The sequence below is a fragment of the Manduca sexta genome, chromosome 27 (assembly GCF_014839805.1).
Source record: "Manduca sexta isolate Smith_Timp_Sample1 chromosome 27, JHU_Msex_v1.0, whole genome shotgun sequence".
Classification (NCBI taxonomy): Eukaryota; Metazoa; Arthropoda; class Insecta; order Lepidoptera; family Sphingidae; genus Manduca; species Manduca sexta.
In genome coordinates, this window is record NC_051141.1 from 19,202,556 (window position 1) to 19,227,585 (window position 25,030).

Consider the following 25,030-nt stretch of genomic DNA (forward strand, 5'->3'; position numbering starts at 1 on the left):
TTTTCACGTGTTCGTTTTTTTTTGTAGAAGCTTATTTATTTGACACGTTTGTCAAGCATTCTGCGTGTTTGACGCGTTTAATGGAAATCTTGCGACTGCGTGTTTGACAAACAAGAAGGTGTGTGTATTTGTCAAACAATATAATATGTATCTGTGTTCGACTTAATACTTACACAGTGCTAGAATCATTGCCAAAAGTGGTTATCTGTATTATTACTGATTGAAAGCGCTAGGTAATTATTGTAGTGAAGATGCTATGACAATAAAAAAAAATGTATTAGCTAAAAAGAACATAATATAAAATGTTTCTTTGTAGTGCAGTGCCACGTACTTCTTTGTAATTTAACGTTCGGTGGTGTTGAGATCGGTAATGGGCAGCGCCTAGTATCAGGCAAGCAGTCCTCGCTATTCGATATTCATTCCTATAAACAGCAGCCCAGATTAAGTTTATTAAAATATAAACTATATCGTAATTATTTCCGTGCTTGATTTTGAATATGTATTTTATAAAAGAGAAAAAAAATAGGATTTTCATTCTTATTATAAGTTGAATAGAGGATAACAAGACGGCTTCAATACCGAATACAGCTAAAGATAAAAAATGAATGCCATAAGACCCAGGGCGGCATGGCACCAAAGTAATATTATGGTGATTATGACACCTTTTGGATAGGCTAGCAAAATTAAACATAGGAAATGTTACAATTTGTAATTATTTAACATAAATAATACGAAAAATTCATTCTTCTGGGATATCAGAATCAAAATTCATTAAATAAGGTTATAGCTTAAGATCCATTTTTCATACATTTTGTTTCACCTTTAATCTGGGTAACTAAACAAGTATTGACAAGTAAAGAATTTAAATTCACGTCTAGTTAGTGATTAGTTCTCGCAGTTGAAAGAAAAACGTAAAAATAATTAATATGCATGGATATTTCGGCCTTTAAAATTTCGTCGTATTAAATTTTAAAGGCGTAGACGTGAATTTAAATTCTTTACTTGTCAATACTTGTTTAGTTACCCAGATTAAAGTTGAAACAAAATGTATGAAAAATGGACCTTAAGCTATAACCTTAAAGCAGTTATTTTCACACACGTAACGTCATGGCCGATGATACATCGTGACGTCACAGTTTACTATTAGTATTATCTGACACCTACACCTTCCACCACAATTCAAAGCTTAGTAAATTGTCTATAATTGCGTGTATTTTCTGTTCGATTTTAGATGACATACATTTTTGATAAATATATCTAAAACGAGGAGTCAACTACCCTATGATATAAAAAACCTAAGTTAACATTAGCAAAAATAAAATTATGCACACTGCACTTATTTTTGTTGATGATGTACTACGTATCCCTATCTTACTATACTCAGAAGCTGTGTTGGCAGATTCGACGACTTTTTCTCCATTTCGACTATTTCGGATTGCTAGCGGTCTAGTTTCAAATCGATATAGGGAAAATTAAGGCCCCTTCTTTACTCCTCGACTTCCTACAGAATTGGGCGATTGTAAATTACTCTGAATTATCGACAACTTGGACCACCATCCACTTTATATTGGAATACCATAGATAAGGAAATTAAGACCTCTTTTATCCTTCCCCATTTCACATGATTGCGCGAAATAAGGCTACTTTGTGACTTTTTCGATTCTGGCAACAATGATTTGATCCACAAAATAATATTCACTTACGACAGGGTTCAATATCTTACCGACAGATAACAAGCAGTTGAAATGCTTAATTTTGGTGGTGATCTGTGTTTGTATAAACTAAAATAGATAATAATAGCTTATACGTGAAATATCTAACGCAGGGTCGAATATGATTATTGTTATTGAATCGTTTCATTTTTGTCAAAGATGAATATAGAACATCATTCATTCAATCATTGGTATAATAAAATATGCAGTATTTATTAGACTTAGTTTACGTAAATTCGTACGTGAAAATATTGTAAAGAATTATAGTTGAAAACATAACATTACTAGCACTCAATGCAAAATTAAAACGTGTCGGCGGATGCACTCGTTAGAGGTTCGAGTGTTGCCTTTTTTAAAGCGTTCAAAATTTTTGATATTTAAAAAAATAGTAACAGCATATTTTGTGCTGTCGACTTGAGATCTCCAGTTAAATGTTTTAAGTTATTGAGACCGGCCGTTATAGACATCGTAGAAAAAATCTAAAAATATATTTCTTTCTATTTTCTCACATAATTTATTTGCTAAATGTACACTCTATTTATTTCAGATGAGTTGAAGCGAGCATAATTCTCTTCACATTTTACTTCGATGCCGCCATCTAGATTTTTACAATTTAATTAGGTTTCTGTATCTGTGTTTGAAAGTTTTATTTTTGCCTCCGAGATTTTTTTTTTATATATACAAAAAAATTACGAATTGGGGTAAGCCCCTAGCCTACTAGTAAGCGAAACTACTTTGGGCATAAACACAAGCAACAACACTTGAACTTTGAACTACAAAGAACTGCGTGGAACTGCACTGCGCTGTTCCCTGACACATATAAGCCTCATATTGTGATTTCTGAGGTGCTATTGCTTTATTCACCGCTCAAGTCATAGACAATATTAGACCTATAGACAATTTTACTGTGAGTTTTCCTAATTCGCAAAAACACTGTCTGCCAATGATGGAGCCACAATCCAAAAATTTCATTGAATGGAAGTCTCAATGCCTAGTTAACACTGACTAAAATATTCTACAAACCGGACCTGAGTACTTACAAATGTTGCTTTACGGCAGAACTAGGTTACTGCAATATTACTTACCCAGATGAAACCTGAAAGATTCGCGGCCTTGATCGGCTCGGCTAGAAACTTCTTTACCTATTGTTTAGTTTTATACTTCTAAGATATCCTCATGTCGTCGTTAGTTATAGTGAATGTTCTAAGAACAATTGTTCGCGGAGCATTTTAGACATTTGGTGCGGTTTTCATCAAAATTCGCTTTACTTTACATTGCAATCATGTTAAGATATATCTGAAGCAGTACATGTAAGTTTCCTACCAGATCAGGTGACTATAGCTATCCTGTGAGTCAATTCAAGGATTTATCAATGTTATTTAATAATCAAACTATTTGATCTTAAATTTTGTGAGAAATATAGTTTTACTACAAAATGTATGGATACTTAATAAGGTATTTCTCATGTTTAACATACTTAAACCTTGGAAGTAGCTAGATGAAATGGCATCAAGGAGCTGTGTAAGTGTCCCATTTTTTTACTGTCTGTTTTTTTTCTAAAATCTGTGCAAATGTAATATCTTAAAAATATCCAAATATTTTCTTGTAATTACAACAGTTAATTTATTGCCCCATGTCCAAACCCTTAATATTTCTTTCTCTCTTACGGTATACTGTCCCACAGCTGGTACTACGCCTCTTCTAATAGAAATAGTATATAATTACCTCGAGTATTCTTACCAGTGATCCAGTTGATCAGTGTATTATTTTTTCAAACCTTATTTGAATTATGTAGTACAGCCATGTTAGCCTGGGTACACAGTTAGTTCTAAAACTCAGTAGCGACAAGAATATAATTATAATTTTTAATATAACTACATACTACGCCTGTTTTTAATGTAATTTCTATGTAGAACTAATGTGTATTTAGAACTGAAATCTGGTGGAGTGATTTAGTTTGGGACTTTATTTATTACTACCCAAGTAAAATTTTGTAAATTGTAACTACATTACACTGTTTGGGAAGAAATAAAAGAAAAATAAATATTCCTTTATTTGTGAGTGACAAATAATGAAAACTTTCGCAACATATAATGAAGTAACAGTTACATATTCGCCGCGCCAGGGCTATTATACTCAAAACATAACGCTTAGCGTAAGCACAGCTCAACACTACAATATATTTAATCTAAACGCCAACATTCAATAAATAATACATTATGACGATACGTAACGTGAAATACAGATGCAAATTAGTACACATATACAACAGAGGGAGTTTAATCAGTGGTTTCATGCTCGAAGTCTTCTTCAGGCCCTATAGTATCCTGCCGTATGACGCGGACGATGTTCACCGGTTTGTTGGACAACCTCGCCGCGTTCTGCAGTAGCATCGCCAAGTTCTGGACACCGTGCAACATATCCTTTTTAAAGATGAACAAATTGTACATCTCGTGTTTTATAATTTTGACGTTGTACTCCGTGATCAAATAATTATACACGATCATGTTCTTTCGGGTCGGGTGCAAAAAGTCGTAAATCAACATTTCTAGCTCTTCAATGTCCACCATGTTGAGAATGGTGGCTATGTCTGTAGCGGGGATACCTGGAACGTAAAATATTGTGTTTTAGTTCATGCAATACTCGACCGTGCAGAGAAAGAAAGCTATAAAGTTTGTTTGTTTGAACGCGCTAATCTCAGGAGTTAATAAAACGATTGTGATTTTTTATCATTAATAAGCAGTTACATTACTGCTAAATGCTGTATGCGACGTTTATCTTTGGAAAATATTTATCCCGGAAAGTATTTTCAGGTAGTTCGTTATAAAAGTAAAAGAAAGGTTTAGGATTCAATTTGATTATTTAGATTTACCTGGAAAGGAAAATGACCAAAACTAAAAACTATTAAATTTCACAAATGTTTAAAGCAGGTAAGTACTTCATTAATATTTACGGTCTTTAAAACTTATGCCCCTACTATTTGCTTAGTACCCCCAATATGTAGCTAATATGTAGAACAAAAACATTTTTAGGTTAATTATTTAAACTTTTATGTCGATATTTGTAAAAGAGATGTTGCAACAAGATTTGTTTATTAATAATTGAACAACTATTGAATAATTGATACGAAAGAAATTTCCAACAGGGCCTTATTCTCTTAATGTTAAAACACCATAATTTTAAAAAATGATATTTAACACAAAAAAAAAAAACAATTATATTTTATATCTTCTGCGGCGGAGCGCCTAAGGCATATGCGCAGAACATATAATATGACTGAGTTTAGAGAGTTAGGTACCCCATTATTCATAGACGTTTTTTTATCTAAGGACGGAGAAAAGCTGTGATAACAAGTCTGATTCTCAGTGCTGACGGCATGGCAGCCTTCGCAGTGCGTAGACATAGGGCCGTTGAGATACAACAATATTAGCCAATCGCAACAGACTTGTTGCGTGTCCTTAGATAAAAAACGTGTACCTATGAATAAGGGGATTTCACTTTATTTTTGGAAAAGTCTTCGTCTTTAAGAACCATAAAAATAATTTACAGTAATCTTTGAGTTAATAGCGAAAAACAAAATATCTTCTTTTGTAATTTAATTTTTTTAATAATAATTGCAATTTTTTATGTGCAAATCCTCTAGATGCAATTACATTTTTTTTATTTATGACATTTTATTATTAAATGTTATTTGCGTTGTACTTAAGATTTTGAAATTATATACTTTTTTAATGCTGAGTTGATTAGATTTATATTATTATACCTATAAATATAAGTTATTGTATAGGTTTGTACAATTAAAACGATATACATAGGTAGTGCTAAGTTCAATATGTTGTTTTATTATAATATTATTGAAAACTATGGCAGGTGAAATTATAAGTAAATAAATTAAAAACTTTTTAACAAAAAACCGCCTTCAAAAACCACTAAAAACCAAAAAATAATTTAACCTTACCTGTATACTGGTTACCAATTTTGGAGTCGGTATCGGTACTTTTATAAATGACAAATTGTTTCAATTTCTTATTCAATAAATTTACCTAATCTATATAACTTAACGTTGAAGGAAAATATCGTAAGAGAACCTGAAAACCTAAGAAGTCCTCTATAGGAATTTTGAGGGTGTGTGAAGGCTTCCAATCCGCACTAGGCCTCTCAGTAGTAGAAGAAGCCCGTGACCAACAGTGGGACAGTATATAATAATATAGGGCTGATATTATATTATTAAACATGTCGAATATCTGGATAAAGTTTGTTTTATATAGGGAACGTGCACGACGATACCTCTGCCATCTAGTGTCACAATCTGAAACTATTGTGCTATCAATGCTTGGCATTTTTCGAAAGGAAGAATAACATCTAATTTGTTAATAATGTATTTTTAATCTTGATGACCAACACTTAAAATTAAACAAATCAAATATAAAATTTTATGACGCATCCAAAAATAGTACTTATCTATTTACATTTCAATAATAAAAATAATAAAGTCTAGTCCTGTATTATATACTGCCCTACTGCTAGGCACGGATCTCCTCTACTACTGAGAGGGATTAGGTCTTAGGCATACTTATGCGAAAAGCGACAAAAATTAATAACCGGCATTAAAACCATACTTAAAGTATGTTTCCACAATAATTTAGAAATGTCTCATAATGTAATTTGCAAAAATAAGTTTTTTTAGTTTATATTCAATAAAAACTAATTTCGAATTAAGTGGACATAATCTCATATTTTTGTTAAGTACACTAACATTCAAATAACTGGTCCCCATCTTAATACATATGTAGGACTAAACTACGATGTTTATTATTAAGAACCGATCAGAATACATATTATGTAATTTTTTAAATAGTAAAAAAAAATATATATAAACTAAGTTGTATTCGTTTTGTGTTGCCACATATAGTTAAGGCATTTTCCCCATAATATAAACATATTATCTCATGTTATATTAATAATTAAAACGATTTTAGTATTGGCGTTTGTATGTTAGAAATAAAGATATGTAAATAAACATAATATTCGGTAAAATGTTATGTGGATTGATACAGGCTATGTTTATATCGGAAAAGTGAGCAAAACCGCGCGCGATATCTAGTTATTCATATTTGTCTCAATGACAATGACTGACTTGGTCTTATATTTTTTATTAGCAATGCAGTAAGAAAAACTAATTGTTAAAATTTAAAATGAACAACTGAAGTGAAAATAACAAATTTGAAGAAAATTTGCCTAATGTTAACCGCAGGTAATATAATATATTCATGTGGTAGTCATCCTAGGGCGAAGTGAGGTACCTGTTAATACCAAGCAGTGCACATGCGCACTGTGCTACGTACCTATATTGATTTTGCACCGAAATTATTAGGTACCCAAGACCCTGGGTATATTATATGAGGGCATCGCACAATGGTATTGACTATCCTAATAGTAGCCACTAAAATTTTCATTCAGCTGCTAACTGTGGCACTTATTTCACACATACCCACCATTGTGAACACAAGAAACAAATATACAAATATCTGTGTATTAAACCACTACAATTATTATATGAACACCATTACAAAAACGAAGAAAACACCAATTTAAATTTGAAATATAGCACACACAATGTTTTAACATAACTAACTGTTGAACATCTGAACACATTATTAATTTCACTTCACTACGAATTGCCTATCCGTTACCTGAAATAATTAAATACTACTTACTTTCCTTCGTCACCATAAAGGTGATGTAAGATGTCGAATCCATGCTAAAACAAATTACAACTGTTTACGTTATAATATTCTCTTCGCAACTGTTGCTGCAAGCCCGTGCAACAGCGCGATGCCGTCGCAGATTGAATCAAGTAATGCATCTGCCATCCTATTCATACTATAGATGTAGAAGTGTAATAAATTTGGTTCAGCGCCATCTGTGTCTAGAGTTATAAACTCGGTACTGCGTTATGGCTAGATGGATGACCTAATGTTTAATTAATCGGATAGAGGTCGCATTTTTATATTTTTACAAATAATGCCAATTACTATGGAGTGTGCAATTATTATAATAAAGGGTAACACCGTAACTTACCTGGGTAATAAAATATCCGTTGCGTTTGGAATCACATTCATTTCAATAACAATATATATTCACTGCTCTGTATAAACCCTCGTAAACCGCGCTCCCCTCGCGTATAGATGGTGAACTTTTAGTTAAGGAGCTTTTAGTAAGTAATATAATTGTAAGGTGCTCCTCTTTTTCTACAGACGACAGGTATATCGTGGTCTCAGCTATACCCTTGTTAGCAAAAGCATTTATTGATTACGAAGTTTTTAAAATAATATAAATGTAATTAACATAACATTTTTTGTACAAGATGATTTTTTCTATTACTGGCTGCCTGAAATATAGTGCCATGCCATTCTTGACATTTGTAAATTATAATCCAACTCGGCCTTGGAAGCTAGTCATACCTATATTTATTTTGTCACCAAATCGTAGGCTAGACATTTATTTCGGGGCTCCTTAATTAGAGCATGTCTAGACTCTAGGTTTGATAACATTATAATCGACAAAGATATTAAAGACGAATACATTTTGCAAACCCACACTTCGGTTTAAAAATATGTTTGTATCATTTTGATGACATATTTTTGTTTTTTTCAATTACCTCGACTAATGTAGGTAATGTCTCTGTGGTAATTTATATCGGTCCTTCGCAGAACTATGATTCAAGTTTGTTCACAGGGTTGGTTAAATGTAAAAAGTAGTTTTGTTTTTACTCAGCATAAACTCGAAGTCTAACATTTGTGCCCGATATAGCAATAGCCTCGCTCCAAATACATTGAGCATGGAGCTTTTATTTACAATTAATTTCAATCAATACGCAGCCCAATAAGCTTGGCTAAACAAAGAAATGTGATAAAAATAAAATTTAATTAAAAACTTACTTTTAAACGCTACGGAAACTATAAGAGTAGATAAATCAGTACTTACGTGATTATTAGTGTAGTCCGGGACAACCAGGAGACCAAGCACGCCGCAATCTTCAGTGGATATGATATTTTTTTCTTTGAGCTCCGAGGAGGCGCGTTTCGGTTCTGCAGGTATTTTAGAGCTGGAACTCGCGTGCCGTCAACCTGGTAATCTAGTTAAATGAAGAGGCTTCAAAAAGCCCTATTACCAGATGTGACAGCCCAGTACAGATTAGGTTAGCACAAAGTAAAGGCGAAAAAAGCGGCGATAGCCTAGTTGTAGAATGGAGTGCCGAGACGCATGTTTCCAGGTTCTAATTCCAATAGCACGCACCTCTGATTATGAAAAAATTATCTGTGTATTATTTGCGATTTATCGCTTGCTTTAACGATAGCAATTTTGTGGGTGTGTCAAGTCTACTAATTCGCACCAGGCCAACGTGGTGAACTAGGGCCTAATCCTTAGGCCCGTATCCAGCTATGGGACAGTGTATAATACATGGCTGATATTATTATATCTATAATCTAGTGAGGAGACCCGATCCCTAATAATTGGAAGAATGTCCTACAGAGAAAAGGAGTTTTTACGCCACGTACTGGCTTGGTCAAGTAATTGTATTGCGAGAAATATTTTTTCTGTTCAATCTCAACTCGGAGTCTGAAATTTGTTCCCGATATGGCGATAGGCTCGCCGTCAGACCCTGGGATGGTATACACATGGCGAAAGGGTAAAGTAGTTGCGCTGTACCCTTTTTGAGATAAAAGGTGCGAGCGTGGGAAATTACTAATATCAAGTGACCTGAATCGTTCACCGGCTTCGCTATAATTGGATTGATTAAATACTGCAGCCTATGAAGACTTATATAACCTTTCGCCCTTTAGGTCCCGATCACCTATCGAGTATAAAATTGTCCTGTGATCTGGATCGAACTAATCTCATAATATTTTCATTGACATCTGTTAGGTGATTTCTTTGGAGATAAGCGTGTATAAAAGAATATTTTCATACTAAAATATCACTTACATGAGTCATTTCTCGTAGATTTTTCAAAATTATTCATTGATACAAACCTTGTCCTGATGATTTCTTAAGTTTACGCGAATGTTAGACATTTAAATTAAACTATTTTACGAATTTGTCCTGATGATTAGGAACACAACAAAAAGGGATCATTCAAGCCAGCCGAGCCGTTCTCAAGTGATGCTCTTACATACATGTGGCAACTGATTTTGTAGTATATTGTAACTTCCATTGAGTCAGTTAGAAAACATCAAATATCCAGTCTATTGTTGCGTGTTTGGTAAGATTTTCGTTGATCCAACCGAGGTATTTTTATCATCAGCATGGCAATATGGCTTCACTACACCTGCTAATAAGAACGAATGCTGCTTTCTAGTCCTCATTTCTTTCCTTGAAGCTCACTAAGCATTTTGGAACTTGGTGATAATGGGCATTGGACTGGACTTAATACCAATTAACACGTAGTTTACCAGTAAACGGCGATAGCCTAGTTGGTTGTGGAATGGACTGCCAAGACGAATGTCCGCAGGTTCAAATCCCAAGTGCACACACCTCAGACTTTTCAAAAAAGAATATGTGTGTATTCTTTGTGAATTATCGCTTGCTTTAACGGTGAAGGAAAACATTGTAAGGAAATCTATATACCTGAGATATTCTCTAGAAATTTTCGAGGGTTTGTGAAGTCTACCAATCCGCACTAGGCCAGCGTGGTGGACAAAGACCTAACTCCCTCTCAGTAGTAGAGGAGGCCTGTGCCCAACATTGGGACAGTATATAATACAGGGCTAATATTATTATATTTATTACTAGATTTGCGTATGCATCATCTCAAGGTTAAAAATTTATTATATTTCCAGTATTAGCTCCTTCGTCCATCTGGTAATGCAAAAGTACACCCTAATCCACTTAAAGTATAGTTTGCAATAACAGAATATACTAACGGTATTAACTATATACGGTGGTGTAGGTAAAGATTTTATTCACGTGAGTATTGGACCGAGCCGCACTCACGCGACGCATTTTAATTAGATTATTGATTAAAACCACTGCATAACTGCCTGTGGCGTGGTTGTATTGCGGGCGCATTGTAACCGCACTGCGGTCTTAGGTTTGAATCGGTCGGACAAAGTGGTATAGGGTTTTTCTGCTCAGTATTAACTCGGAGTTTGGAATAATGTGACGTAAATGGCTTTAGGCTTGCCTCTATTACAGAAGATGGTAGCTGGAGAAATATTAATGTTGCCTCTGCCTAAGGTGGGAAATAACATGATGCTTATTATTATGTATGCAAATTTGTCGCTCATCTGGGGCCTTATTCTCTATCCCGCACGTTATTTTAACAGTGCGTAACAAGCACGTAACACAACGCATCATGTTTAGGATAATAGAAATTTGTCTTACAGAATACCATTCCACGCACATTTCTCGAAGATAACATGACACGGACGCGTTACGCGTTTACACTATCATACAGAATAAGGGCCCTGATGGTAAGTATCACGGCTATCTCCCAACTGGATAACTTCTGCCCTTCAGTCGTTAAGTTATGGGACGCCAGTTTACCGTTCGCAGGTGTCCCATGATGTTGACTGATGGGGAACCAAAAAAAAACTGCATAACTTAAGATGAGGTAATTATATGGTTTTAAGATTGTACTATACATTTGTACTAGTCACAAGATTTGCGCTTTATGGGCAAAACAATACCGACTTTCTGTTCTTTATGTACAAAGTTGATGTTAGTTTGTTTAGAAAACACAAATATTTGCTCGAATACGCCAAGTGTGCACTCAGTATACATTAAGTATAATAGCTGTGTGTATAAGGGTGCTCTGAAGGTCGCATTGAAGTTAGTCACAAGTTGCATGAGTTGTTTTTACGGTTAGACCACAAATGTGGGGTGTAGTGTTTAACTTCAGTTGTCTTCGAGCTGCCGTAGAGTAGGTAATTTACATAATCCAAGTACTAGCACACAAGTACTGCAACGCTATTTAAATTGGTCCTTGCATATTAATTAGTGTATAATATCGATCAGCGGCGATAGCCTAGGTGGGTGTGGAACGGTCTGCCGAGACGAATGTCCGCAGGTTCAAATCCCAAGGCCACACACCTCTGACTTTTCTAAAATCATGTGTGTATTCTTTGTGAATTTATCGTTCATATACGATTTCAGAAAATAGTTTCACCTATGCAGGTTTAAAACACTTTCATTACGTAATACTTTGTTTTCATGTTGGCCATTATATGCCAATAGAAACGGCCAATACGTGTGGACAACATATATGAGGATTTGTAGTCACTGTAGTTTGAGTGTAAGTGTTTGCCAAACATTAGCGTGGGTCCCTTTTGTGTCTATTTTTAAAGCACCACTGTTCGAAGTATAAATCCGTTCAGATGATAAAGGTTAGGAATGCTTTAGCTAAACGCACGTCAATTAAAACGTACTTCGTATATGTAACGCGCGTTACCCGCGCGTCCAACGCTTGTGGTCTGAATGGGGTTTAAGGCAATATAATATGATGGCATAAAATGTAAATAATGAACGTAATGATTTGTGCATTTTTTTTATTATAAAGAACGTTTTTATATATCTTAGCAAACATGCATTACGATAGGTACACTCAGTTTAAATATAAAAATTACATTCTTAAAACCGTATTTATCATTAAAAATCATATTACATTATAAAATTGTATGTATTGTGTATTAAGTTTAAAATATGTAGTTGTCGGAGCATGCATGTCTTCAAGAACTTTAGCATGAAAATAATAAACACGAACTCATAATTACCTTATATACAGAATTTTCTAACAACTTATTCCTAATAACGAGTACAGTTATATACCGCAGTACAAGAACGTGTTTCACACTAAATGAAAAATACGAGAAAACATGCGAGAAAGCTTCCTTGCTTACCTTTACGTATTCTGGAAGTCACACTTCGTATATTTCCGTACATTCGATATTTTAACGTTGTTTTGTATTAAAACTCAAGTTATAGAATTAAAATTAAATTAAATTCAGTCCTTAAAATTAAATGTTGTATAATCAAGTTGGTCAACCTGAAATTTTTAAATTGCTAGCCTCTTTAAACCTAGAAATACGAACATCTAAGACTAATTTTAAAAAGGATACATAGATAATACTCTTTAATCTTCTAAGATATTCAAGGGAGTTCTTTTCCTGAAATACGAAACGAGAAACGATTTATGGATATGAGAACACGTGACAATGAATATGTAAATAAAAATGAAAAAAAAAAGTCATTATATAACAAAGGTAAAGATAATTTGCCAGAGGTTCTCAAATTGTGCCGAGCGTTTGTCTTGAGAAACCAATTTATATATGTATCTAGCTCACTCGACAGGCGTTGTCCTGTTTTAACTATGAATACACGCGCGCATTGTCAATCGCTGCCAGTTATTTCAAACATTTCATAAGAACCTTCTCTTAATAATAACACAACAAAAAAAAAATTAGCGAAATTTTTCCATCCGTTTATGCGTGATGCGAAGACTAAGGGAAATAGATAATCATTTTTTTTAAAATAGTTATATACCTAGATATGAAATAATTTGTAGAGCGCGACTTAGGGAACATCTTAGTGTGTGTGTGTGCATTAATTAAATTTGAATATAATTTATTCTGTAAATGATAAAATCTCACAAATGAAGCACGAGTGCCGTCGATACAACGTTTTAGAGGGTTTCCACAATACAATCGCATAGTTTTGGTGAGTATAACACAACACGTTTATATGATGAGTAGAACGCAGGCGAAGATTTTCATTTATATGAAAATGATATTAGCAACACTAACTTTACTCTTACCTTCTTGCTCCTACAGATGGAACTGCCTGTAAAAAGAAAAAAGGAGATTTAGTTAAATGTTATTTCATAACCTAATTTAAATTTAAAGTATTAAATCGGTAAGTAACAGTCAATGTAATCTTATTATAATTTTACTAATATTATAAATCGGAATATTTGTGAAAATGTTTGGACCTTTGTATATTGTTAGAAGTAAACACAACGTTACGCTAAAAAGGCTGTCTTTCTTTAAATAGATGCGAGTTACATTTGGCACACGGAGAAGGTCGTGTCTTGGATCATTGTATATTTGGATTTTTATTTTAAGTAGACGACTTTGGCGTCTTGCAGACTACGCCGTAACCCTTCTGTGATTTACGGATTAATAGCAATAAAGGCTTTTCAAATGCGAGTAATATTTACGTAACAATAAATCACAGTGGTCTTAGAATTGAGGCGACTAGTATAAAAAACCGGCAATCTGACTTTTTAAAATATGTTGGTAAATAAAAAACCATTCTATTTTCTTTGTAATATCCTTGTCATTAAAAAAATAATTTATATAGCATCTTAGGTAAATAATAGATCTAGTAAACCCCATTTTAGCATAATTTATTCTGCAAGAGTCACAAAATCAGTTTTAATTTTACAGATTGGCTACCTTGATATCAATTTTACAGAATGCTGTTTTTGAAACCAATCGACTATCGACTCAACTATCAAGGCAACGACAAGGGACATAATATCGACTTTTTTTAAATGCAAGGCAGCGATACTGCACCTTATGGTAAGTAGGGTCAATCGAATGTCGACTGACGAGGAATAATTACCCCTCGACAGTCGACACAATTATGCCGGCCTGTTGGAACCAGTTATACACAAGCTGATCCCAGAGCGCGACACAAATGGGCCACTATGGCGGGTTTTAATACTTTTAATACCTCGTGTTTGGTAGTCGCTATACGGGCGGATATAAAATATATCCTAACACCAGTGACTTGCTTTTAGGCTATGATTTACTGTATGGATATGGGATTGGGTGTGTGCCAAGTTAATATTTTTTTCCATGTTTGGACTACATCCAATATTCAAGTATGACGTCATCCTATACGTGATATTGATTTTCACTTGCCTAGGGTGTTCGCTACGGGAAACAATGAGTTGTCATTTGTTAGCACGTACCCAATCTTTGCTCTGATTGGTCAATTTTTGCGTAGGATAGAAAAAATAATATTATTTTTATTTTAACGTATATATTCGTTATTACTTATAATGAGTTGAAAGTAAGAGTTTGGTTATTGATGTTTTTATTTAGTGTATTTTAGTATTCGCAGTTTTGAACTAGGACCATGAATTTAATAAAAGTGGTTAAGGGCTGATAGACCAACTCTATATTGGAGCTGTTTTTATTTAGTGTATTTTTAACCGACTTCAAAAATAAGGAGGAGGTTATCAATTCGACGTGAATTTTTTTTTTTTATTTATATCCGCAGTTTTGTACTAGTACTATGAATGTAATATAAGTAGTTAGGGGCTGACAGACCAACTCTATATTGGAGCTGTTTTTATTTAGTGTATTTTTTTTATTTATATCCGCAGTTTTGTACTAGTACTGAATGTAATATAAGTGGTTAGTGGTTGATAGATCAACTATATATTGGTGCAGGTTGAGTATACAGTTAATCTACGGTGCAGTAAATATTCTTCACATAATATTTTTTTAAACAAGTTTCACAACCATGACGAAATACAAAAGAATGGATGATCAAGATAGTACACTCCTTTGCTGGTGGCAGGATATTTCTATCCGCCTGGAAAACGTTTATCGAACAATAAATGTAGAATCAAGTTTATTATTTACATTTCAATTATATACTGTTTCAATAAAGCTCATTGTTAATCTTCAATCAACAACAACTGAACGAAGTTGGTAATAGTAAATACTTGAATTTAATCTCTATATTTAGTAATTATAACTTCGCAGGTTAAATTTCACTCAGGGTCAATCAATTGTTCATGAAATTGCCTTTAATAAATTAGCTAGTGCTTGCGGCTTCGTCTGCATGACGATTTTTCCGGGATAAAAGTCCCGGCATGTATTATCCCGGGATATAAAGTAGCTTACGTCCTTCCCAGGGCTTCGAACTATGAGCAAACCAAATTTCATTAAATATATGTTAGGTAGTTAATTTATTCCGTTCAGTTAGGCAGACAGATGCGGCAGTGGGCTTCGTTTTATATTTTTTTTACTTTTTAGAAGAACACTACCGTCGTGTGTTTGTTGATAACTGCATTTACGCAGTGAACACAATGAAACCTATCAGAAGGAAATTTTTCTTCCTTTTTTGCATAATTTTTCGTTAATGTTCCGCTCCCATTGGTTATAGCGTGATGTTATATAACCTCTAGCCGTCGTCGATAAATAGGCTATCCAACACTAAAAGATTTTTTCAATTCGAACCACTAGTTTCTGAGATTAGTGGCATCAAACAAATATACTCTTCACCTTTATATAATAGAGAACTTTTTAGAATATTAATTTCAAAACTTATTAGTATAACTATCAAACCTGTAGGTTATACCATTACATACTTAAATAATAACCATAAAAGTCCAAACTGAAATTGGTCAACAATCCCTTATTATATCAACCAGGGTAACAAATAACCGTAAAGCCTGTAATACTGGAAGTTTTTATGTAAATAAAGTCGACAACTGTTAACTTCGAAGTTTCCTTTTGTTTTAACATCTTGCTTCGCCATCTTGTTGCGCCAGAGACTTACGTAACTGGCTACATTACCGAATGTAGGTTATAGTCTGTGATCCAATTGACATGGATTCTGTGCCTACTGGCTCTTTTACATAACCTTTTTCTCTGAATGATGTAAACAGTATCGCTTTGTGTGGAAACGGGAACATGGACTTCAATTGTAGTTTATTTCCGTTCCTTTGAAGCGGATAGATTTATTTTAGTTCTTTTGTTGTAGATATTATGACGACGTTTTTCCCTTTCAGGGGTAAACAGACGTGCACATTAATATATCGTTGCTTTCGGCTCCATGTGTTAGGATATTGAAGCTACTTTGATTAAAATAAAAAAAAAGTAATATCACCGACTACAGAAACTCTTTTATAAATATTTCACCAACCAACCGACCAGTACGACTTTCAACGACCAATTACCCCGGTATATCAACGCTCAGTGTTTGTATAGCAAAGTGTCACAAATACACACACACACACACACACACACACACACACACACACACACACAACATCACGCATTTTATCCCCGAAGGGGTATGCAGAGGCGCAACCAGGGCAGCCACTTTTCGCCAAGTGTGTTCCGTCCCATGATGTGATAGGGGGCGAGCCTATCGCCATATTGGGCACAAATTCCAGACTCCGGGCTGATACTGAGCAGAAAAACCCAAATATCACTTTGCCCGACCCAGGATTCGAACCCAGGACCTCAGAGCGCTGCCGTGCCGCGCATGCAGTACAACTACGCCACCGAGGCAGTCACAAATATCCTCACAAAAATATTTTTAAGCTAAACACATAATGGATGTAAACCTATTAACATTTACTGTGAACAAGGTTTCAGGATATCAATTTATCAGACACGGGATTCGAACCCGAGACTTCAACATGGCAGCCGTGCCGCAGTACAACTACGCTAGGAGGCAGCCAGACTTATAAAGTAATTTAGTAATAATAGGCAGTAGTTTTTTTAATAAAACTAGGTGTCGTTCGCGGGCAAAACCTGTTCCTCTATTGGCGATAAGATATATTTTATATCCGCCAGGACGACCACCGTACTCAAGGTGTTAAAACCCGCCATAGTTACCCACATACCTAAGTATGTCGCGTTTCGAGATCAGCCTGTGTACATCCGGTCCAACACGCCGACATAATTGTGTCGACTATTCAGAGGTAATCATCTCTTGTCAATCGACATTCAATTTGACTCCACTCCATTTACCATTAGGTGTGGTAAGATTATTTTGCTGTGCCTCTATACTACAAAAACTCTGAATCACAGCATCGATGTACAGCGCCATCTGTAGGACGCTAAAGCCACATACATATAAATTCCGTTGAAAAATTCAAAAAGGCAGTAAATTACTGGAATCTTGTATATTACTTCAGTACATGATCTATACGTGCGCCACATATCCACATATCTATTCATCAATTACTGCGTTTAGTTCTAAATAACTCCAAACATTCCTCATACATTCCCATCAACAATATTAGTAAGAAGGAATTGAATTTCGAACCAAGCAAATCGCTCGACAGCTCGTAATTGCGTTAAGCGGTACCAAACCACCCAGTACTTCGAATTACTGCGCACTATAGTACTACCTTTCATCCGCCGCTAACATATCAGATGTCTTCTTCACTAACTTCTCCGTCGTATATTTCACGACAGTGGTAAAAATAGCCAGCGTACCTCTTGGTATTAAAGTAAATAATAAATGCCAATAAAAATAAAATAAGTGGTAATACATAAATAACGTTAAGACGCGAAGCGGTCACCGAAGTATCATCATGACAGGGGAGTAAAAGTGAAAAAAAACGTTTAATTCTACGTAATTTATAAAAGGCCCCTATAATTATTAGAAAATAAACGAACGTGTTAACATGAAGAGTATCAAGTAGAGTCGAATATCTATTTCTGTACGGCGAGGGTTTCTGTTCCACATTACATTATACCAACCCTTTGACTACGGCCCTATAATAATGGATTATTCACACCCGCACGCCCTGGACGTTTCGCAAAGGCATGTAGCGAACAGGTACTGCGACATAACGCTTCAAATAGCTACAAGTTATACCGTTCCGTAGGCATTATTCTAGCTCTATATTAAATTTTATGAATATAGCTGCGAATAACAATACAATCCCCGTACTAATCCATATCTATAATGCAAAGAAACTTACCCTGTATTCAGATATTGAAAAGAAAGAATTTATTGTTCGCGTTAATAAGTATATAACGCGACCTTTCTAGATAGTCTAACGAAGGTGCTGACGCCACGTCGCGTGTTGTCGCTAGATACATAATGAGTAAGGTTTCACATGCCACCGCTCCACCCACGCTGCTGAAGGACGTCGCAAAATGAATGACGCAATTGTTTAATATTTCAGCATATAACTCGTGCTTATATGTACATACTTCGAAATATATAAGCACCGATTTTCGAAACACCCCGTGTAACAATTGACTTCTAAACGCTGTGAACGAAACTCGAAAACGCCAGGTGGCTGAAAATGCTTTTTATGTATGTAGCATCATGTTTAATAAATTATTTGAACTAATTCCACGTAAAGCGAATAAAACACCAGCTGACGTTCAAGGATAACGGTTATACGCGAGTTTCAGTGCGGGAGGGACCATTTGACGCCACATAATTCACGGAACGAAAAGAAAAAGAAATGGTTTGTTCCAAAAATGCTCCCGAAATTTTTCATTGGTATTATCGACTCATTTGAACTCGTTAAATAATTAATAAGACCTCACGTAACTTCGCAAAAACCGTTACCATCTTTCAAATGCAATTGTATTTCACATTTCTTTTATAATTTATTTGATTTCTTCATTTATCGTATCTATTTACAATGAGTACACTAAAATAACTAACTTAATTGGTTTGTTTTAGATTCGGTATAATTATTTAACATTGGCTGAAACAAGTTGACGCAATGCGGGTAATTATGCGAACGTTTCATTTTATAATCGTACATACTTCTTTCGTATTTGAAAAGAATTAGTATAACACTAGTCATATATTATGATGTAACATGAGTCAAGTAGACGCAGTATGTTGCTTTGTACTTAGAGGTACGTAATTCAAAGTTCTGCGTGGCGCCCTTACTTTACAGACAGGCGTGGCACTCACCGGCCACGTGCTCGATTCAATATTCAGATTAAAAAAAAAACTTGTCTACGATATTGTATGATATAACGGTATTTGAAGTGTGTTATAGTGATAAATAAAAAATACTATTTTGACTAAAAAAGTTTTAAATAAGTTTTATAGTCAAAATAATATTTTTAAAACAATTAAATTCCTTTTTTTCTCCCTTTTTGTTTTTTCAGTTTAATTTAATTGTTTTTTAATTTTACCATGCAACTAACTACTGTAATTTTTTCTAAAGCCTTATAAATAAAATACGAATATTCTTTATGAATAAAAAAAAAGCTTAATAAAATATTAACCAAAAACTTCAAATTCTATACTTATATATTTTTGAACTTAGACTCAAAAGTTATGGAGCTACCATACTATAGATAGTGCGGCAATTTAAAGTTACTTAAAGTTGTTACGGTAATAATTTAAAACTTACTTTTTCCAAAAAGCCCGAGTTCGCGGTTCTGCACGGATTTATTCTACATATATTTAAAATTTAAGCACTTTACTAACTATTATAAAATATATCACAAAAGAGACACATTTCACTCTCGGCGGACCGACTGCGCACGACGACTAGCGAACAGCGAATACGAAAGAAATACGAAGTAGCACGAATATATACGAAGACCACAGGCGAGCAGCGGAGCTCGGTGCGGTCCGCAGGGCGCCTTTGTATAGTACTGGAATTAGAAGCGCGGGTGCAGTGTTGTGTGTTACCACCTTTTTAGGTCGATTGCGCATAGTGATACTACAATATCGATATATTATTTTTTGATCCACAAGTAATGTCCACAACTGCACTGCCCAACGTCATCGTTGCGAGTTCTTCTATCCAGGTCACAAATGTTGATGGTCCATAAGGTTGAAAATGTACATACGACTGTTCTAGCTGTATGAGGGTAGCGGTGATCATTTGCCACGTCCCTGCTCGTCCGCTGTTGCAGCTCCATACATACCACTTGCTCCGGAAATCGATACTTGATTTCCACTGGGTTTGTATGTGTTACCTTTGAATACGGTTTACCGTTTTCACTATTTGCTGATACTGCCACGGAGCTCCATTTAAAGCCTTTTCAGTTGGATTTCATGTCTTGTTCAAAAACGACACTACCAATTTTCGATATTTATTCTATCTATCGACATCACACCAACAATACGAAATAACCACTTGATGAAACCTCGTGTCATTGTGGTCCGATCGGTATGTAGTTATTTGAATATCAGCCATATGTAACGGACAAAGAATTGAATTTCAAATGTTGAATAACGTATATTTTTTGTTGGTTGGCACTGCGTGTTATATCGATACGTTTGCAACCTTAGTTGCGTTCTATGGACGACACAATGTAATAGAGCAATAGAATGGAATTTTATAATTGTTCGCATATTAATATATTTTTTTAAAAATACAATACTAGTACTAATATTACATGTAGAGAATTCAAAATATATTTTTTATTTAAAAATATTAACTATAAACAATTTCATTTGAAATCTGGTTTGGGATTTTCAATCAGCGAGGCGTATGAAACTATGTACTAAAAAGTCACCCCTGCGGATGACATCATTTTCGGGCGGCACGTTGGATCGAAGGGTCATTGACCCCTACCACCCCTTACTGCTATGCAGGGGTGGATCTTCAAGTGGTTTGTCGCAAAAAGTTCTAGAATGTTTAAGCTTAGTCTTAGCGCGATATTTTGCTCTTTGTCTCGTTTTACAATTTTCAAGTAACATGGACTGCTGGGAACCTGTGTATTTTATTTCTACAAGCTTTTATTTAACTTGTAATGTTTGTATGTATTTGTACGTTCACCTGAAATATTGCAACTTAAATTTATAGTGGTTATGCTCTACTGATTAAGATGTAATTTAACACAATATAGCTTAGATGACCATGCATAGTCAGCTAAGTGTTAAAAGTATTGTTAAATTGAAACAATCCTTGTTTTATAGTAGATATAAAAGTTTTCCGCGGGATTTACGTGTGTAGATAATACAATAATTATATAACTTTATCTTAATAAAAGTAAATATTGCGACAAGCTTTTATCTCTACATACTTTATTACAAAGATTGATTCAATTTAAAGTTTTATTTCCTTTTTTGTAACCCACCTAATTTTAACGAAATAATTAACTGCTACTAAAACTCTGCAATATACTTCTTAAAGTACCAGAAATTACTAATTAAATCCACCAGAAATTATAAGTAAAGAAATTATTATATTATAAATGTTATTACACGTAGGAAATTAGATATATAAGGAAAGCTGAATGACTAAAGATTACTTTGTTATTGGAAGTGAAAAGCACCATGATCACACGTAAAATATGTCGTAGTATCCAGGCTAGTACAGATCTACGAGCAGAAAGAATATCTCGAGCAAAGCGTGCTCTATCTCTTGACTACCCTCCTCTCGTTCCAAATACTTGACCCTGGCGCCTTCAGCGCGTAGCTCTAATCTTATGGATGTTACACAAATATGCGAGAGATTTTCGGGTAGATGTCGAAACGATGAACCGTATGAACACACACGTACACCTAACCGAAATATCTTTAAAACAAAATTAATTTCAAAGGAACTAGCTTTTGACGCGTGTCATTCGTGCGAGCCGAACAGATATCACCGTCCACACTGGGCGTAACATAACTCGTAACTTCACTCAATGTTGGCCGTGTCTAGGGCAGTTTGCGATGAATCACAAATAAGGCCGATTTTCGAGTGATACTACGAGAACATCTTCTGGAGTGCGGGCGACTTGTACGCAGTAACGACTTAGAAATCCAAAAGGAACCAGATAGGTGTGAGCCAAACATTAAGAGTTAGGCACAATATGCTGAAGTTCGTGGACCAACCTGAGGCAATGACTGAAGATCGAATGCGGACCTATAGTTTACTAGTGAATATGACCTAATATTGTTTGATTTTACTTTAATATGCGTCTTCAAAGATTCTACCTCGAAATTTGATACTTATCATTGAAGTGTTTCCCTAATGGACAATACGCATAAGTCAAGGCGCGGGGGCAAATTGCAATGCAGCAGTGTCGCAGCGGCGACGTAATGTAGTTTTATAAAGGCGCAGGAAACTGCTTTTTTCGCATATTCCAATCCATTCTATCCATTACAATGGAATGTGAATAGCGGTGGAGAAGCATGTGTTGCCTTCGCTTTGCGCGCTTGCGCGATGAGCCCACGCCTTCATTTGTGTCGTTGTTACAATGGAGGAGCACAATTCAAGGTACTTATAAAGAAACGGCCTCGTCCAGAGTGTGCGCGATAGTGTGCAGGAGGTGAGGTGAGGTGCACCTACGTGAGGGCGTTGAGATTTCTTGAAGCGTGGACATTTTTCCAGACGTGGCAATACTCTCTGAATAAGCCTAATAGTATGCCTGCATTGGGTGAATGGAAGCGTTTAAAGACTAAGTCTGTAATCTCGTTCCGCATAGTCGCACTAGGCGCCCGGCTCACCACAATCACTTCAGTGAGGATGCATAATGTATGATGCAGTTTGATTTTCCTGACGATGCCAATGTGCCAGCCTCATACTCTGGATGAGCTGCTATGGCGCGCCTCACATTACACAATATGCCTTAATCCTTAGTTATGAAAGTGCGTCATATCCTTGTGGCGTCGCTGTGGCCTCGTGTAGAATAATTTAAACAGGAGAGAAAAATTTGGGTACGCCCTTGTTCAACATTTTGTAAAATGGACGAACTCAAATATAAATAATCAGGCGGGGGAGTCTCTAAGGGGGGAATACGCGGCATCCCTCCGGGCCTGTGTCTCCCTGTAAACCCCCGCCATTGCGCCCGCACTCGACTCTGCGCAGCGCGCGTCAACCCCATTTTTTATATGATTGCGAGCGACGCGGCCCGTCATAAAAAAATATTACTTTATTTGTGAAATGAGAATCTGAACCGGTAGAGCTATATTCTATATTTCATTATCTATAGCGTGAATACCCATTTGACTGATCAGCACCATTGCCTCATAGGCCGCCATAGGCAGTAACCCTTAGGGGGTTGTGTGGACGATAATATTACACACAGTCCATAGAAACCCCACGGCCGTCTCTAACGCGACTACCGCCGAGTTTTAGTTGACATTGTCTTGCATAGGGTGTATAATGTATACAACCATAGTCAAAAGTATTATGCATCCCTAATATGCGCAAATCATAGAATGTTAAAAGAAATACAGTATTTAGAGTAAGGTGCCGTAAAATAATGTAAGATATTTGGTTTCAATCTTTGACTTTCATAATGTTAAGAGGCTACTGCGTATAGTAGATTTTTATAAAGACGATAGTTAATTTTACGAAAAATCGGATTGCATACAGTGCGGCGCACACGCAATACGACTCCGCCACCGAGTCCATAAAAAATACACGATTTATTTTTGTATACCATAAAGCCGAAACATCCAAATTACATTTTGGTGTAAAAGATCACATAAAAACGCAAAAATAATAATAACTATGAAAACTCACGCGAAATAGATCAACCACATCGCCCGCGTTGCTACAAGGAACGAGCGGGACGTGTGCGGGGCCGCGGGGTGGGGAAGAGTGTGCCTGTAACGGTCGGCTGTAGTAGTAGGTATCAGGGAGCCAGATACTTGAATTTTTATTAATACGAAAGGTAACCAGCTTGACGACATTTTAATATGTTTTTGGGATAAAATATAACATATGTTAAAAATTTGTGCAATGAATTGCTACTAATTCTCGACGAACTAATTTCGGGTTTGTAATATACTAGAAATGTAGTATAAAGGTTGCCAAAAACGAATCTTAACATTCCCTATAAGTACCTGTTACTGACATCTAAAAAAAATAATTACTAAGAATAAATTTGTACTCTACACCTCATAAGCTACATTTTGTATTGCTCCCAGTTTCTCATCATAAGTTTTTTTTTTTAAATAAACGTGTCAAATTTGAGACAAAATAATGCCAATTTTTTTGAGTCTTATAAACACTATTAACACTAGCATATCATCAAAAATAACTAAAAATAATATTTTATTACAAACTATCTATTCGTATTGTACACAATATGGACCGCTACAAAAACGATTTCATATTTGTGTTTTATGACAAAGTCAATAATATCGGTATGTATTGAAAGTTAGGATCGTACATCTTTTATCCGCATTGGTTCTTGTGTCGGCTATTATGCTGCCATCTAGCGTTCCTGCGCCTTACTATATATGAAGGCGCGGATGACGTCGTTAAAAATTGATTATTCCAACTATTTTGTGCGCACGATGGCAACATTTTTTTTATTAAATTCTATACCGTCTATACAATCATAATGCATATTAGCAAAAAATCCCTCAAAATCTAGTCTTCTATTTCAATACCAATACGGTGTCTGTGCTTTTTTAATACATATCGATTCTAATTTTTATATATCATTATATTGTGTAACAAAAAGTTTAATTATTTCTCGAAATGTATAGTCAAAACAGTTTTACAGGGACATTTGCTGCAATACACAGACAGATACACTTACCGATACCAATGTGATATTATTATTTAAGTGTATGTTACTAAGGAAGATAAAATATTCTTAAATATGATGTACGTTTAATTTTAA

General features: G+C 35.2%; 1 protein-coding gene and 1 long non-coding RNA gene across 2 annotated transcripts in view; both read right to left on the reverse strand.

Annotated features, from left to right (window-relative positions):
* The window catches only part of LOC115440555, a 93,849-nt gene extending 73,766 nt beyond the window's left edge, over nt 1–20,083 (reverse strand). Inside the window, exons 1-2 of the long non-coding RNA XR_005113162.1 lie at nt 19,861–20,083; nt 13,528–13,553 (exon numbers count right to left, since the gene is read on the reverse strand). This is a non-coding gene — a long non-coding RNA (uncharacterized LOC115440555). The remainder of the gene's footprint in view (nt 1–13,527; nt 13,554–19,860) is intronic.
* LOC115440556 lies at nt 3,730–7,575 on the reverse strand. Its single transcript, XM_030164926.2, has 2 exons — nt 7,430–7,575; nt 3,730–4,317 (listed from the first exon to the last, which is right to left on the reverse strand). The coding sequence occupies exons 1-2, from the start codon at nt 7,470–7,472 to the stop codon at nt 3,992–3,994; spliced, it is 369 nt and encodes a 122-aa protein (XP_030020786.1). The 5' UTR covers nt 7,473–7,575; the 3' UTR covers nt 3,730–3,991.
* Nucleotides 20,084–25,030: the final 4,947 nt, after the last annotated feature.

Bases quoted from the DNA above. Each gene is read 5' to 3' on its own strand.
- LOC115440556 (XM_030164926.2), bottom strand. From the start codon at position 7,472: ATGGATTCGACATCTTACATCACCTTTATGGTGACGAAGGAAA. The intron at 4,318-7,429 runs GTAAGTAGTATT...TTTACGTTCCAG, and splicing joins CTTTATGGTGACGAAGGAAA to GTATCCCCGCTACAGACATA.